The sequence below is a fragment of the Vipera ursinii genome (genome assembly GCF_947247035.1).
Source record: "Vipera ursinii genome assembly, chromosome: 4".
Lineage (NCBI taxonomy): Eukaryota > Metazoa > Chordata > Lepidosauria > Squamata > Viperidae > Vipera > Vipera ursinii.
In genome coordinates, this window is record NC_139514.1 from 58,449,587 (window position 1) to 58,468,536 (window position 18,950).

The window sequence follows — 18,950 nt, forward strand, 5'->3', positions numbered from 1 at the left end:
AATTGGTCCTATAAAAATGAAAGCTATTTTTATAAATACATTCTTGTAAGAAAATTGCCATTTTTTTCTCTATAGCTGTTCAACTTATTTTTGTTTGAACCTTAAAATTATTTTTTAAAAAGGTAAGATTAACAATAGGTGAATAACTTTTACAGCAGTTTCCATTAAAAAAAGCAGAATTCAATAGTAAGGGGAAAAGTAAAATTAAACATTTAGGCACTTTGAGGACTTGTGTGCCATCAATACTGAGGTAATAAAATTACAGTTTTGAAGCTGTTGCTATAACTGACGGAAGCATAAATTGCTATGTAGAACATTTAAAAAGGAATAAATCTGACATTTTGCCTAAAAAATTCTCATGTTTCTGCTACCCCATTTTAAAACATGTTCCCCCATGGAGGGTAAAAACATATAGCATTGTGAACATAAGTTCCACAATTGTGTCACACTTGCTTCCCGCCCCCCCCCCCAAAGGTTGAAATAATAACTGCTTTGTTTTGGAAGGCAAAAAGTTTTTTGAAATAACATCAGTGCTGGAGCAAGGGAATGCTTGAGGTTCTCATACAAAATCAAGAGTATTATTTTGTTTAAGCTAGTACTAAATTTACCCAAATAGGTGGGTAAAGGTTCAGTCAAATGTTGTTAACCAATCCAAGAAAATGCTATTAAAACATAACAAGTATATTAGAGCAAACCTGGAAGGGTAATGTGAACATTTTACCTAGAATAAAAATGTGTTAAGACTCTAGTTACACTAAATGCAAAAGAAATCTGCGATTTCCTCAATTTACTTATTTCAACTATAAATCCTAAGTTTGATAAGCAGTATTGTTTGTATTAACTTAATAAAAATACCAGGAAGCTTGTGCTCATTAAATATATATGTATATATAAAACATACAAAAAGTACAAGATAGTCACATTAAGAAACTATGACAGGTTTCTTTTTTTATTCTTTGTCAAGGGTCAAATTTATGTCCACCAAATCTCACTGTGACTTTTGTTCCAGAATTCAGTATAGTGCTCAGAATTCAACTACCTGTGCATTCTGTTTTTTAAAAAAACCACACACACATACCACAGGACAAAAATGGTCTTCTTAAATCAAATTCTATTTGTGAATTCAGCAAAATAATTTCTATAAAATAAAACAGCAAATATTTAAATAGTATAGGGTGGGCTGTATCTGTTTGCAGGGGTATTTGGTTTTTTGACAGGTTCCAAAATAATTACACACATTCAAGTTACCAATTTTTAATTTAAATACAGTATTTACTGATGAGTTCCTTGAAGTCTTTAAACAAATGTTTACTCTGGAACAGAGATACCTCGGGTTTATATTTGACTAACCAGTAGTTTATTTACTTTAATAATCAAACCCTGCTCCTACGTTAAGATTTCTCTTATAATGGATATAGAGCTAAGACAATTCTTCCTTCCAAGTAGAATTGTGCATGAGCAGAAAATCAGCAAGTTAACTTGGTGCAATGGCACTCACAAGTATTGTGTGATTTTGTTGACTTCCACTTCACTGCGGTGCAGTATAAAGGAAAGTATTAGAAGTTTTATCAAATAAGCTCTACTGAAGAAACAAAACAAGCACACCAAATACAGTCTGTTATGCTCCAGGCATCCTGGCATAGCAAAATTTGCATATTTGTTTTAAATCTTTTAATTTCCTATTACTGAAAACTAAGTGTTCTTTTACCCCATCCAGAGACAGAACTGTCAAACATCAGATGTGAGGAACATATGTGCAACTGAAAACCATCGGCCACTTTGCCCAACCCTCCCTTCCTGTTTTATAACCCAGGTGTCTGAAGAAAAGGGTTCAAATAACAGTTGTCATTTTGGACAACTGAATTTTTCTTTCCTCACTGGCTATTCTAACTTGGTATGAAGCCATGCTAAATGTTACAGCTTAACTATAGCTTCAAGTGATTAACTTAATACCAGAATGGAAAAGGCAATGGAAAAAGACCTAGAAACAAGGTATATCACCAATTTTCCACATCAACCAAAGAATTAAAAGATTACCAGTCATTATGATGCTCATAGTAAAATGGACTCCAGTGGCAAAGAATTATATGAAAGTATTTTTCTGGTTGACATGAAGAGGCTTACTTTTTGGGTGGGACAAGGGTAAGGAGTTGAGTTGATCTAACTGCCATTAGGCAGGCAACACTGGTTGTAGAGCGCAGCAGATATATCAAGAAATTAATTGTTGTAGATCTGTGAGTCTCATTCAAGACAAAAAAAGTTTCTTGTTTTAAGAATTAACAGTCAAACATTAATATACTATATACACCTTTGCCATTTACACATTAGCATCAGGCCATTTATTACAAAACACTATACACTTTCCACTGCAGGCAGGTTATATATTGACAGCAATTTTCTGCAGATAAGACAGTGAATAGACTCTTCACTCCATGTTGATTAGGAATAGTTTTTCTAAATATCAGCCAGACACAGAGAAAAGTTGGACTGTAAGGCCTGGGTGCACAGTCTTGATGGAGCAAGTTAATTGTGTGCATTTTCACTATTCTTTTGTCTGAGGTGGTGAAACTTCTTCGCTGCCTTCAAAATTTTCTTGTGCTCGTTGGCCAGTTCGCTGAGGATTGTTCATATGGTGTGCTGCAGGGCCTGTATATGGCTGTCCATGCACATGGTTATTCTGTAAGAAGGAAAATACAGTTTAAGAAGAATTATTTCAATTTCTTTACTTAAATAGCTGCTGGGTAGATTAGTTTGTAACAGTCTAGAGAAAAAATTATCTGTTAACAAAAATATAATTTGTAATGAAACCAAAATGTTGATTCACTGTCTAACTACATGCAAGATCTGAAGGAAAATAAAGATGCTATCAAACAAACAGCTTGGGAAAGAAGGAAGAAGAATATTCAGGATTGAAATGGTGAGGAAGTAGTAGCATTATCTATTAAAGAAAGCTGTGATTAATTTTTTGCCCCTAAGACACAGTAGTCTTTGAGTTAAGCATAGTAAAATAATTTACATCATATGTATTAACTAAATTAATTTAAAGAATTTGTATATCATACTATAAACTGGGATTAATTATAACCTAAAATTGAAATAAAAATTAGTCAATGTGCAAGTCTGGAAGAGAGAAAACAATCTCTTGAGAATAAATCATGTATTTACAGATAAGGGAGGTGATGAATAAAAAAAATACTGTTAATTTTGTGACAACAGAGTCTACATCTAAAGACATCAGTAAAGAAAGCAAAATGAAGGCAAATAAAAACCAATATTAATCAATTTAACAAGTGGGTTAATAAAAATTAAAATAATGCAATTATTATAACATAATTCATATCAAATAACATGATTTTCATTTTGCAGAGATAGCATGGTATTTTAGCAGCATATAAAATTCAAGAGATTAATTTTATATGCTTGCATTTAATGTAATTTCTTTTCTTCATGCCTGTTAAAAAATCTGATAATTCAAAATCCACCACACAAATTATTCTTGAACTATTTTAGATAGCATTGCAAATGAACTGTGAATCAGATAAGTGTTGACTGAAGCATACCCATTAGCTTGAGAACAAGGCTAAGAAAGTACAAGCCTACAGATACCAAATTGAAAAACGCAGTAAAAAGGCAAAAAGAAGTAAAGGCACACACTATGTGAGCTTGTACACATACTTGAACGTTTAGTATAATTTCCTAGTGTAATAAGATGAAATGTTGGAGAAAAGGAAAAAAAATGTCTAGGGCTAAAAATCATAAATGTAAATCTCAAAAACTTGAAGAGAAGAAAAATGTGCCTTTTTGAAATTCCTAAGGAAATTGGAAGATGAGCCAAACCAGGAGGCACCAGATTATTTGTTTAGGGCAGAGGTCCCCAATGTTTTGGGCACCAGGGACCGGTTCCGTGGAGAGAGGTTTTTCTGTGGACTGGAGGGTATGTGGTTTCATGTATTGCCTGCATCCCATGGATGGGACTTTGCTTGTTTGTGTGGACCAGTTTCTGGCATGCTGCAGCCTGGTGCCGATCCATGTACCAGGGGCTGGGGACCCCTGGCCTAGGGCAGGGCTTTTCAACCTTTTCACCCATTGTACCACTTTTAGGATATGGCAACTTCTGAGTACCACCAGTCGCCTAGCAAGGTGTCAAAAACTTGATGACAAAAAAAAAGTGATGAAGTACAGGTAGTCCTCGACTTACAATAGTTCGGTTAGTGACTGTTTTGAAGTTACAATGGTACTGAAAAAGTGCCCCTCCAAGCCACAGCCGAGCCAGACACCTGCCTGTCCACCCGGTGGTAGTAACACAGGTGCAAAGAGCAGGGGAAAATGTACAGACAGAAATGAGAGAAGCTGGCAAAACTAAAAAAAAAACACGCAGTGACACTCCTGTCTAACCCTAACCCTGAAGAAGCGCTGATCCTGGCGCTTCCGATGAGGCCTGACAGCCCTGCAGTTCCAGCCATCTCTCGCTCAGGGTGGTGCGGTGCTGCTACCGGTTCAGCTCATTCCCCTCCCCCGCTACTTTTCTAGGATGGTCACGTACCATCTGCCAGGGGCCAATGTACCACAGGTGGTACCCATACCACTGGTTGAAAAGCCCTGGCCTAAGGCACCAAACTATCTAGAGCTGGCCCTGACATCAGCACTATGTTTGGCAATCAGGTCCTAACATATGTTTACCAGCAATTTCTGCAAGCTACAATTTACATAATCAATGATTTGAGAATTATAGACTAAAACATTTGGAGTGTGCTAATCTAATATTATTAGCAGTCATTTCATGCAAAATGTATAGTTTTAGATATTCTGAGGCATTTAGATTTGCTTTGTAAAATTGTCCTGCAAGCATCAACAAATGTTTGCACAGTATCCAAAAGTCTGTTATATGCAAAGTCATTTTTTTTTTGGCTGGCTGTGGTTAGAAAGAATGGAGCTGCCATTCACCAATGCTATATTGAAGTAACAAATTCTCTTTTAAGATTTATCTCTGCTCACCTGTTGGTATTGGGAGCCAGGTGAATGGGGGTACAATGGAGCATCTTCTGGTGGAGAAGATTCATGCTCATCAGGAGCATCTGGATCATCTGGTTCCTAGAAATGAAATTCACTCCATTAAGACATTGGCAAAATCTTTATCTGTTTCTTTTTTATTTAAAAATGATTATTTTCCTACACATTTGTTAAGCTTACACAGTACAGACATTTTAACTCATAGATCTAGTAATTTTTAAATTACCAAATGCAGAATGAAGTCATTCCATTTTTGTGTATGTATCACTCTCAAAGGAAATTTTATACGTATGTATTTAACATTCTGGTCTATTAACATCTGCAGTCCACTTGCCACTAATCTAAGACCCATAGAAACATCATTCCACTAGTTTTATGTTTTTGCCGTCTACATTTTCTTCACTGTGAGGTTCTGTAGTGTACAATAGTATTCCTAATAAAGGAGAAAATAGAAAATTCTGCCTCTCACTATATTTGCAAGGCTCTGTTCTACTGGAGTCACACCTGTCTGACTATGCTGACTTTTGCCCTATCATCTATTCTAGCAAGAATATACAATTTACTTGTTTTAGTGAGCTTCAGACAACTAGGTGTAATTCAATATTTATTGATTACTAACAAGTAAAATGTTTGCTTAAATGGATTATTTTCACACTCGACTATGCATATGCAGCACTGGAGTAACAAAGGGCCAGGTCAGAACTTCCAATGGTTGCTGAGTTAGTCCTTCAATGGAATATTAAGTCCAATGCACTGACTTTGGCTCTCAGTTTATGTTTTAAATAAAAAGTGTGTGATACAAGACAACTCAATGGTAAACTGGGTTTTTATTCTGAAAAGAAAATAATCATGAACATAAAAACTGGGCTTGATAATAACTGAAACTCACTGGTTGAATGTCACAAGCTCTCTTATGCCTTTTCTTTTCCTATTGCATTCTCAATATGTTTGATATTATGATTTATAGAAGTTCAAAACTTTGAACTCCACTATGGCTTAATTTATAGTATGAAGAAATCTTGATGAAATCAAAGAAATCAAAATTGCAAATTTAGAGAACAACTGATGCTTAAAGTTAAGAGTAGAACTTGGAAAATAATGGAAATATAAGATTAAGTGACTTCTCTTTACTTTTTCCTTAATATGTTGTACGAAGGGAAAATAACAGCTTGGTATAATATAGCCTTTATTATCAATATTTTCTATCCAATGTTAACATGTAAGTCATCAGCTATTTTTCAAGATTTAACCCAATCAAAATTTACTTCATTAACTTACTGCAAGAATAAACTATAAAATTTTGGTTTAAAAGCTCCTATTAAAAGGGTCATATCAAAATATCAATCCATGTATCTATTATACATAAGCTGTAATTCTATTTTGTGATAAGATTATCTGTGTATAAATTAATTTCAAAATAACATTAGATTTCTCACCTCTTCAGGGCACAGTTCACAAGCTTTTGCAAGAGTCATTCTTGCACTGTGAGATCTTTCCAGAAAGTAACCATTTGATGTTTCATTACTTTGTACTGGTGGAGACCAGTTATTGTATGTATACTGGGGGTTGCCAGTGTAAGGCCTACGTTCTAGCTCATCTCCAAGCCATTCTATTGCCCAGGTCCATTTTCTCTTCAAATCTCCATTACTCTGTAGAGATAAAATGAAGTCATTCTAGATATGAAGAATCATTCCAACTCTTCTATTCCATACAGCTTTTAATATATTGCTTCTTGCTCATGAGTGAGAATTAAAAAAAATACTAAAAATGGTCTTTCTGTGTGGAGGTAGGATTGATACTGTATTTCACTAAAATAATAACCTGATTTAGCTAGTTTATTCTCTAAGTCTTAAGAATTCAGTTGTGACTCAAAAAAGATCTCCATCAATCCATATTTGTTTTCAATCAGCACCACACAACCAAAAATGTCAAAGCAATTACCTGTAAAATTTGATATGCCACAGGACAGTTGCTGAAGAGAGCCACCATACACTTTATACACTGGTAAGCCCTTTTTTGATAATGGTTCTTGGATCGTTGAATGGTATCAAATAGCCCATCACGGTCATCTGGAATTCCTTTAAGTGCATTGTGAATCCTTAGGGAACCCAAAAAAATCAAAAGATCAGAATTTCACAAAGACTGAAAATCTATATAACTATCTCTATTATAAAAAGGTAGTTTTATTCCTTTCCAAGTTCTCCTCTGAACTAGACCCAGTGTTGTTCTTTCACAAAGAAAGAACTGATATTCAGCAAAGGCAAATTTATGTAACTTCCTCTTCGTAACAATTTTGAATTAATATTCTGAGCTACAAAAGGAGGAAGGATTCATCAAAATCATCTTTCGTCACTCTTCTGTAATTTGTTTTAAAAAATAGCAAACAGCTTTGTAATTGAACACAGTGGATGAGTATCACGTTCTTAATATTACTAGAAACTTCTGTTATATAATAAAGAGAACACAGAATATCTTGGAAGATAATTGCAGAGGGCAAACTTAAGCAGCAACAAAAATCATAATGCTTATAACATTAATATCTAAAAGTGTAATTAATATTGATAGAATATCAATATTCATTAAGGCATCTAAATAGCAGAGTATTAAATACCTATTATATAAATATCATTGTACTGAAACAGTACACTATTAAAAATGAGAAGATGGCGCAATACATGATCTATATAGCTAGATTTAATGATACATTAAAGCAGGGGTGTCAAACTGCTGGCCTGCGGGCCAAATGCGTCACGCAAAAGGTGCACTCACTACAGCTCTGGCAAGGGGAAATCGCAATATGTTGCAACACATCACATGATGTGGTGAGTTTGACACCCCTGCGTTAAAAGGTTGAGCTAGCTCTATGCTACTACTTTATGGATGTATCTTTAGTTTAATTACTCTTTTGTATGTTCTTTATTAGCAATGTTATATTTTCAGTTTCACTTTGTCACATCTTCTAGCTGTTATACTTTACCAATAAAATATTTAAATGTCATGGTGGAAGAAGAAACCGATTTTCTCTTAAAAATATAATTATCTATTACATCCCCCACAGTACAAATGCATAAATTTCAAATCTGTCATTCAATTATAAATGAACAAAATTGGTCTGACTTTGAATAAAGCCCATCCAATTAACTGGTCCTTTTGGGGGGGGGGGGGTCAATAGTGTGCCCCATCATCAGCTGAATATCTCTTGCTAAATACATAATTTACATTGTTACAGAAGTAGAATCTGCATTTGTTAGACAAGTTAATAATTAGTTTTAGGCTTCTAGTAGATTTTCAAATAGAAGAAAAGACCAACAATCTCCAATGCTAACCTGTGAGTCTGCCAAGAATCCTCAATTAGTAAGATTTGGAGAAGTAGATCCAAATAAGGTCGAAGTTCGTATGTGTAAGAATATGCAACCTTGAAAGGAAAATATTTACATACAACTTCTGATAATTCAAGCATATATCACCAATGGTATGTATCATGAATTAGTATTATGAACCTTTTTAGGTCATAACATAAACTGTTGGGAAAATGCTTTTAAATAGGCTTTTATAATTAAATGATTAATTACTCTTCATCTGCATATGCCTCTATGTGAGTCTAGGTATGTATATGTCCATGTGTAAACATTTATATTTGTGTGTGTGTGTGTGTGTGTGTATGTAACAATCACTGAATTCCAGGAGCGTTCTTTATTAGAACAAAAATACCAAAAAATACACAAGCATTTTCCAAAGTTTTATGCTTTCCCACTAGATTAGTTCGTATTAATATTGAAACTATTATCAAAAATTTGGGGAATTCTGTTTCCCTCACATTCATATTTTAGTTCTACTAATATATGACGATGGCTTCTGATTTTAGAAAACAATTAAAATAAAATATAGAAGAACCAACTTGTGAGTCTACCATACTGCAATATCAAACCAAAAACTGCAGCTACATTGAAACTAACTATGGCTTTTGTTTTGACAGTACAGTGAAACCTTGATTTAAATGATTGACTGAAAAGAGAAGGTCTCCATTATTTACATTAGATATAAAGATTCATTATTACAGCAATTTAGCTCATGTGCATGAAGATACAATGAAAAGTATCATTTTAATGCATAACATATATGTAATAACTTCATTATACAAATTAAGTAAAGCACTGTGGAAATATGGTTGTCTCATGTAAAATCCTTTTGTCTGTTGAGTTTTGCTATATAGTGTGAATTAAACTGCCTGAAAACTATTTATGAATTGCTTCCCATGCACTGAAGTTGTTTCTTCAAGAGTAAAACTTGGTTCTTACAGTTCAATGCAACAAAAGACATAAAACAAACCAATTCCTGTGAGCTGCTTCAGAAACTTCAATTCTGCTATTAATTACTTGCTTTAATATGCTGGAGCCATTTTGTCTTGGAAATATATTTGAGATATGTGATGCAAATATTTATATTTATATATATTTATATTTATGCAAATATAAACGGATATGAATCAAATCGTATATGTATCACTAACAATGATATGACAAAGCCATTTCCATAGGATGCATTTCTTTGCTTTTTTTTGTTTTTACCTGCCAAAGTAATTCGCTGAGAACTGTAGATGAAAACTGAGGATTTTCCCAACAGCAGAAACGAAATAGTTTGATAGTCTCTTCTGAATTACTACAATCTTCTATAATTTTTTTCACATAACTGGTCCGCACAAACAAAATGTCTGCCACATTTTGCTGCAGTGCCATTATTGGTTGTGATAAATTAGGGTCACCATATGGATTGCTAAGTGGAGGATTACCTAAAAAAAGAAAAGTATGTAGTACTTTTATTTTTTTGCTCTTAATGATATAAATTCCTGAAATATATTAATAACGTTAAATTTTAAAACCCATGCCAACACACAAACATACTTATTTCCTGATTAACAGAAAACTCTTGTATAGGTGTTCACCTAGATCATGGGTGGGGAATTTATTTTCCCGAGGGGCCACATGAGAAACTGGGATAGTTGTGGAGGGCTGCCATTCCTCCCCTGCTGCCTCCCTACCCACCATCACTGCTGGTCAGACAGACACAGCCAAAGGGCCAGATGTGGACCGGGTGTGGCCTGCAGACCATAAAATGGATGGAAACCAACCAGAGAGAGAAGCAACCTAGAACTAGGGAGAAATTTCCTGACAGTTAGAACAATTAATCAGTGGAACAAGCTGTCTCCAGAAGTTGTGAGTTTTTAAGAAGAGACTGGACAGCCATTTGTCTGAAATGGTATAGGGTTTCCTGCCTGAGCAGGTGGTTGGACTAGATGACCTCCAAGATCCCTTCCAACGTTATTGTTGTTGTTATATGATGATGATGATGATGATGATGATGATGATGATGTTATTCTTGTTGTTATCCCAAGATTGATGTAGACCTGAGGTAGGCAACCTTGGTTCTTTTATGAATTCTGGGAGTTGATGTCCACGAGTTATCAAAGAGCCAGGGTTGCCTATCCCTGACCTAGACCTAACACTGTACCAAAGATACATATCTAACTGAAGCTGTAGCAATTACACAATCAATATCAGTTGATTATATAAAATGTCATTCCAGAATGTGGTGGGTTGTTTTTTTTTAGTGCTGCAGTATTCTCATATTGGAGCTAGCTTCTCAAGGTATGAATCTAATGAAGTCTGGCCATTAGGCTTCTAATTAAAAAAAACTCGTGAAATGAATAAGACTCAATTTTACAAATTTTTAAAATCATTAAATCAAATGGGTTTTTGAATGAACAAAGATCTGACTTACTATTTCCTCAGATAGCTGCCATGTTAACTGAACTGGGAGCGTTTCCTGCCAATCGCTGATCAGCTATTTTCGGTGAGCTGGCTTAGGAACTAAACCGCCTCCAAGCAGGGCTTGCAGCCATTAAAGTTATTTTTTTTAAAAAAAACAACTGCTGCTAGCCAGCTCAAGCATCTTCAGCTGCCCAGAGGGGATAGGTGGAGCCATTGCTTTTTTTAAAAAAAAAACACCACTTGCCAGCTTAAGAGCCTCCAGTCAGGCACCCAGAGAGAGATAGGGGAGGGATCTGCAGAACTCTCAGCTTGCAATAGTAACAGATCGAATGGACTTTGAGGTCATCTAGTCTAACCCGCTCCTCTCACAAGAGAGTACAGTATTTCTGATAAATGCCTATCCAATCTCTTCTTAAAAGCTTCCAGTGATGGGGCACCCACAACTTCTGGAAGCGATTTAAACTTAAAACCCACAAACTACGGTAACATACGCTAATCTCCAAAATAAAAGCTGAATAGTTTGCAAATAACAATAGTTTGCAAAATACAGCACTTAAAAAGCAGAACGGTTCCCAAAGAGCTTGCAAGCTGTTTGTTTGCAAGCACTATAGATTAACAATTCTTTAAAAAAAATACTTACAGAAGTAATTCTACGGTAGCACTCCAGCCCAGGCGGTAGCAGATTGCAGCAAAAGCAAAAACAAACCAGCCCCAGCCTTTTTGGTTTCTCGTAGGCCCAAACGGCCCAGGCAAGTCAGATTGCAGCAGAGCCTTAATCTAAGTCACATGACTACAGAAGCCTCTTTTTGGTCGCAATTTTGAATTTCTAATGTAGGTGCCCTTTCTGAATTAATTAGTTTTTTTGTGAAAACTCACTAAATAAATGTTTGCACCTGGGGAACTACCTTGTATTTGGTTATGCTACTTGAGAACTTTGTTAAAACAACAGTAAACGGAAGTTTTATCTACCACTGGCATTGATTTCTATTCTAATAGCAAATTTAATAATAGGAGTTTTCTTTAAAAGTATAATTCAAATTATGGCACTGAAATTAACACAAGGAAGCTGATGTTAAAGTAAAAGTTAGTACTTCTTCCAAAGATAGAACGTGCCCCATGGGAGCCTTCATCAAAAGCCCTGTTGTACAATGCAATCAAATCTAGGAACTAAAAGTTCCATTTCCTACTTCAAATTGATTCATGCTGATTCCGAAGAAAGCATCGCAGAGCCTGATCCCTCTCACCTCTTTATCAGTACAGAATATATTAATTTTTTCATTATTATATAGCAGTTTATCCAAGTTCCATCACACAGGTTTCAGGCTAAATACATTCTTTTGTAAACTGAAAAATAGTACCATTAATAGAAGACTGCATTCGTGATGCCACATTACAACAGCGGATTAGTTGGGACACCACAGTGTATAGTTTTCCCAATTCAGCATACTGGTATTTAATTGGAGGACCTGGGCCTTCATCCAGTGCCACAAGCATAAACGTTGCAGGGACATTTAATTTTAAAAGTTGTGTTTTCTCTGCTACACCTAAATGGAAAGATGATAAAAGGGAAAAATCGTTAGAAAAACCTAATTATATTTTATCAAAATATTATGTACAAAACCCCCCACTATATATATCATAATTCAATCACTGGATCATGTCTGGGGGGAAAAAAATAGAAGTGTGAATATAACCAGGCAGCAACACCTAGTTGACTCTAGCAGATTCCAAAAAAGCACGATCAGATCTAATTAGCATTTGAATGAGGACTACATGGAAATCTGAAAACTATCAATTAGAGTACCATGTCAAGAAGACATCCCAGAAGAAATCAATTGCAAATTACATCCATACATATGTCAAGAAATTAAGATACATCAACCAAAACTCAACCTTTCCAGAGAGTTTTTAGTTATCCATCACCACCAGTAAGTCATTCAAATCAGCAAACAAATCTTTCTCATTCAGTAAGATATAATAGAGTGTCAAGTGCAAAAGACCAGGTCCACCTGTGAAGGTTCAAGGTTCTTTATTCCTTTATCTCCAAGTACCCTGACTTTTCTGCTTTGCCTTCATTAAAAAGAGTATCCAGTTAAGAGTTTATTTGCCTTTTACCAAATGTGCTTGCATAAAAACTGAATAATATTATTAGGTCCTTGGTTAGGACTTGAATCAAGTTTCCATCAGTCTTAAGACTGTACATCTAACTGCAGATTACCCCCACACAATTACATTTATACTCCACCCCATTCAACTTACAGCGACTGTGCGATTTACAATTCTTAAAACATAAAAAAAATAAAGAAGACAGAATTCATAAAAACAGCTTGCGACAAAAGATACAATGATGGCAGAGGGGAACAGAAAGGAGCACCTATTGTCCTCTCCGAAGGCTTGAGTGAAGAGCCAGGGCTTTAAAAGCCCTTTGAAATCCCAGAAGAGTGGGTGCCATCTAAATTTTTTTTTGGGGGGGGGAAAGAACCTCATTCCAGAAGGCAGGCATTGTTACAGAAAAGGTAGGCTTCCAGGATCCCAATAGGTGATATTGTTTAATCAATGCAACTCGGAGCGTTCCAGCTCTGACAGATCTTTTTACCCCACCTTTAAAGTTCAGAAAATATTAGTACTCCCTCTACCCTTGGATTCAAAGCAGAAGGATTCTCCCAGAAGAAGGAAGCAGAAGCAACCAGCCTGATGATGACGGATGGGATTCCATTGAAACATCGCCCCTACACCTTTAGTTCTACGCGGGGAAAAACCCGAATAACCAAAGATCCACATACGAACACCCGCGAAAACCTCAGAAAACATTATATATATATATATATATATATATATATATATATATATATATATATATATATATATATATATACACATATATATATATATATACACACACACACACACACACACATATATATATATATATACACACACATATATATATATACACACACACACACATATATATATATATATATATATGTATATGTATATATATATGTATATATATATATATATGTGTGTGTGTGTGTGTGTGTGTATATATATATGTATATATATATGCATTACATATATATATATATATATATATATGTAATGCATATTCCAAAGAAGCCTCCCTATTGATTTTTTTCACTGAAGAATTGGAGGGAATTTCCAGAAGATAACTTAAAAACCACAGTTTTCACTGTAAAAAAGTGTGTCTGCAATACCCAATGGGCTATATAAAAACTGGCATGAACATTTAGATGAGATTAGGTTATTTTAGAGGGAAAGGAAACAGGGAATAATACGGCATAATCAAATGAAATTGTCTGAACATTTAGTTTAATTTCTTTTAGAAAGAAACAGAAAATTACCTAAGTTGGCATACATCACGAACAAGTTGAAATATTGCTGCAAATGACGTCCATGCTCAGACACTTCCCTTCTAAGAAGATTCAGCACAGCTCTTAACAAATGGTCACTCAAACTTAAATTGTCATATGCCTATAAAAATGAGGCAATTTTTTATTTATAGGATAATAGTACTAGAACATAAATTACAGTCTTATTAAATCTTTTTAAGGAACCAACTGGACTAGGAACAAATCTCAAATCAGAATGAAATGAAAGTGAATATTAACTATTTTATAGTGCTGTGAATATCTAGTGTAATGTGTGCACTGTATGCAGTTAATGTAGAGAAATAATAATTGTCTGACGAACCATAATCAAACAACTTCTGATTATCCCTGGTCCTTAGCAAAGTTTTGACAGTTGGAGAAAATGCCAAATTCAGTCTAAACATCTGGCTAACTGCACAACTAACCACAATAATGATAATAACATCTCACCTTTAAATCTATATATTTATCTATCTATCTATCGTACTGTACAAAGGTGTTAGGCAGTTGTGCAAAAATATTATAAATTAAGAATGCTTTCAGAAATTGAAGTGTTAATAGTTTTATCATTTAACAGAATGGAAAGTAAATGAACAGAAGATAAATACAAATCAAATATATATTTGTATATTTGGTCAACTCAAGGCAGTCAACCTACCTATAGATAGTCCTTGATGTACGACCACAATTGAGCCCAAAATTTCCATGCTAAACAGAGCTGTTAAGTGAGTTTTGCTCCATTTTATGACCTTTTGGCCAAGTTGTTAAGCAAATCACTGCAGTTATTAAGTAAATTGTGTGTTCATTAAATATATTTCGCTGCCTGCCCCCCACATTGACTTTGCTTGTTGGGAGCTTGGCTGGGAAGGTTACAAAAGGTGATCACATGACCCGGGACAGTGCAAGTGTGATAAATATATTCCAATGCCAAGTGTCCAAATTCTGATCATGTGACCATGGAGATAATGCAACGGTCATAAATGTGAAAAATATAAAGTCGTTTTTTTCAGTGCCTTTGTAACTTTGGACAGTCACTAAATGATTGGTCGCAAGTCGAAGACTATCTGTAATAGTCCTGCCTTGTTTTCCCCACAACGCAAGTGATTATCCCTTCCTCTCCAAGCTAAACGAACTAGACATGAAGCAGGTGTCCCTCACCAGTAATATTCAGGAAGGTAATACAGGTAATTCTTGACTTACAACCACAATTGAGCCCAAAATTTCTGTTGCTAAGCAAGACATTTTTTAAAGTGAATTTTGCCCCACTTTACAACCTTTCTTGTCACAGTTGATAAGTGAATCCCTGCAGCTGGTAAGTTAGTAATAAGGTTAAGTGAATCTGGCTTCCCCATTGACTTTGCTCATCACAAGGTCGCAAAAGGGGATCATGTGAGTCCCGGGACACTTCAACCGTCAAATATGAGTTAGTTGCCAAGCATCTGAATTTTGATCACGGATGCTACAACAGCTGTAAGTGAAAAGCGGCCATAAGTCACTGTACCACTGTGCCACTGTAACTTTGAATGGTCACTAAATGAACAGTTGTAAGTTGAGGACCACCTATATAAGGCACTGCACAGAGTGCAACATGAATTCATAACCAGTTAACCAACTAGGATGGCTTATATAAAAGCAGGTTATTATTATACTATGCTATACAAACTAGTTTTTCCATATTGCATTTTGGTTGCATACCTGACTAGAAGGTCCAGGTGAAGCAAAAGGAGAAGGACATGGTCCATCTTGTAATGAAAAGTGTGCAATAAATACTATCAATTTTGCAAATGCTCCTCTTACTTCAGCACTGGGGCATTCCAAGAGATATTCAGAGAAGCGATTTGAAACATTGAAAAGTACATTGTGTGCAAACCAAAAGCGAACATTCTTGCTGTGACGAAGAAGAATGCACAAAGCATCATACCTGAAAAAATATTTAAAAGGTATCACATTTCCAGAATATTGAACTATACATATGAAATACAGTTGCTAATAGTAAAAAGTAATCAACATTATTAAGGAATACTAAATATACAAGGATATAGCATTAATATTATAGAAAGATTGAACCATCAGAGATTTTCCGCTCCTTTTCCTAAAATCCTTCAAACTTCCTCTGCTCCTTTCCTGTTTCCTTGTTACATTCACTTTGCTAACTACAGTATGTTTAACAATAACCAGAATTCCTACTTAATGAATTTTCTTAAGCATCTTCAAACTCTGGCTTGCATTAATTGTGGTTAGTGTTCTGTTTAAGAAATCAAAACCAGAACCTCTGATGGCCTGGTTAGAACCAAATTCAAAAGAGCCACATTACAATTTTTTTATAGTTAAAAAAGCTGGTTATCACCAGTTACAGCTGTTCAAACGAGAGGCAGTTTATTTTGAAGCAGATAAAATTCAAGTTGCTGATCATGTCAATTGTTGATGGCAAATTCTTCTTACTAACTTTGTTAATTGTTACAAAGCTTTGGCTACATACTGCTGGAAACATATGGCAATTAAAATATTAGGTTGGGGTTTAATTTTGGTGTTTTTTTTACATCTATGAACCACTACAGCAAATGGTAAGAGACAGATAAGGGAAAGATTCTTTATACACTGTCATTCAGTGTTGGTCTCATCTGGCTTGTTAATAAAATGAGTCTCTAGGTTTAAGTCACAGGTGTCAAACTTGCGACATCATTTGACGTGTCACGATGTATCGCGACTTTTTCCCCATTGCCAGCAATGGGGTGGATGCGGTTTTGGCGTGATGCATCTGGCCCCTGGGCTGGCAGTTTAACACCCCTGGTTTAAGTGATAAAGGAAATTCTTTGTATGCTTTCTCTCAATGTTGTTTAGATGGAAGTACAGCTTCCTTATTCAATATATTGCTTAATTTATCTTTTACTTCAAATGTAATAAATGTCTCTCAGCATTCACTGACAGGTGGGTTAAGTCTATACTCTGCAGTCAACTTTCATTATAATTATGATCCAGTTTTTTTTAAAAAAAATAAAACATAGTATTTTAATGAATCATCTTATTGTTTGTATCTGATAAGCCACAAATGTAACAAGTTCAGCAGACTCAAACTATTTGTGGTTTATGTAGAAAACAAATTTGGAACAAAGCACAGATTTCATATTATGATAATGGATGAGAATTTATGAATAGACAGATATTGGATTATTTAAACATAAATGGGATTATTAATGAGAAACCTGTTCCTTTACAAGTGGATTAACAAAAAGAATTTTCTTTGCTGGATGTGTATATACTGGTTGATACAGGCTGCATGAAAAATATGTAGGGGAGCTATTTCACAGCCAATTTTAAATCAGTCAAATACAAATAAAACAGATAGTAATAGAAATAGGGTTAACATTAAAAAGAATAATACAATTTTTCAGATGCAGGGAGAAGTACATATAGAGACATAGAACTAGATAATTTAGAAATATATAATTGAACAATGGTCAGATAGGAGAACTGACAAATAGAAATCATGTTCTTTTCCAATTTATTCAGGTTATGGCAGATAAAAGTAATATTTATTTATTTATTTATTTATTTAATTTATATACCGCCCTTCTCTCAAGAGACTCAGGGCAGTGAACAGGGCAATACATAAAAATAGGATACAAAAATTAAAATTATTAAAACATAATTAAACAATGCCCATAAATAATACAGATTTAAAATTGAAGTAATAATAAAATCCCACCCCGTCCCATCAGGCCAGGCCCGCTTGTTTAAAAAGATAGGTTTTAAGGTCGCGCCGGAAGGAGCGGAGATCGGGCGCCATCCGGAGCTCTACCGGAAGATGGTTCCATAAATCCGGTGCACCCACAGAGAATGCTCTCCCCCTGGGGGCCACCAGTCAGCATTCTTTGACCGGCGGCACCCTGAGGAGGCCCTCTCTGTGGGATCGTACTGGGCGGAGGGAAGTTGACGCCGGCTGCAGGTGCTCCCCAAGGTATTCTGGACCCATGCCATGGAGAGCTTTGTAGGTCATAACCAACACCTTGAACCTCACCCGGAAGACAACTGGCAACCAATGCAGCTCGCGGAGCAAAGCATTCCCACTGTTAAAAGCACTCACAGAGAAGCAAGCTTTCATTCATAGCCAAGAGGAAATGGGTGAAACTGACAGAGGGAGAATGCTCCAAAGCTGCCAATTCACGAAGCCCAGAAATGAAATGTAGTAGGAAAAGAAGAGATAGATTCTGACACCTAACAATTTGTGAAACTCCCCTGCCATAGGAAAAGGAATAAAGATTTGACAAAGCTGTGGGAATCAATGCAGAAATTGTTTTTATTGTAAACCACCCAGAGTCACTTAGGCAAGATGGAATAGGTAAATACAACTTCAGTGAACAACAACTCATGACATATTACACCATGTCATCATTTACTTTGTAAAAGAAAGCCAAAATAGAGAAGCAATGTGTGAAAAACTAAGTACACCTTATGACTCAAAAGCTTGTAGAATCACCTTTAGCAGCAACAACTTGAAGTAATAGTTTCCTGAGTGCGTTTTTGTTTATGCACAGCTCTCCTGAGGTCCCATCACAGCATTTCAATTAGGTTGAGGTCTGGACTTTGACTGGGCCATTGCAACACCTTGATTCTTTTCTTTTTCAGCCATTCTGTTGTAGATGGTTGATACGAGACGTCTGTGCTGATAAGCTGTATTTGGTTTTTGCCAAACATGGCATTCAGCACGAGAGCCAAACATTTCCAAGTTGGTCTCGTCTGTCCAAAGGACAAAATTCCAGAAGTTTTGTGATTTGTTCAG

At 35.4% G+C, this 18,950-nt stretch overlaps 1 protein-coding gene across 2 annotated transcripts in view; it reads right to left on the minus strand.

The window, feature by feature from the left end:
* Nucleotides 1-871: 871 nt before the first annotated feature.
* The window catches only part of USP9X (ubiquitin specific peptidase 9 X-linked), a 108,938-nt gene continuing 90,859 nt past the window's right edge, over nt 872-18,950 (minus strand). For both annotated transcript variants that reach the window (XM_083362657.1, XM_083362656.1), the window contains 9 exons: nt 15,866-16,091; nt 14,144-14,273; nt 12,137-12,322; nt 9,579-9,799; nt 8,337-8,425; nt 6,952-7,108; nt 6,447-6,659; nt 4,996-5,091; nt 872-2,677 (listed from right to left, as the gene is read on the minus strand). In XM_083362657.1, the coding sequence (XP_083218783.1) occupies nt 2,543-2,677; nt 4,996-5,091; nt 6,447-6,659; nt 6,952-7,108; nt 8,337-8,425; nt 9,579-9,799; nt 12,137-12,322; nt 14,144-14,273; nt 15,866-16,091 (1,453 nt within the window). In that variant the 3' untranslated portion in view covers nt 872-2,542. The remainder of the gene's footprint in view (nt 2,678-4,995; nt 5,092-6,446; nt 6,660-6,951; nt 7,109-8,336; nt 8,426-9,578; nt 9,800-12,136; nt 12,323-14,143; nt 14,274-15,865; nt 16,092-18,950) is intronic.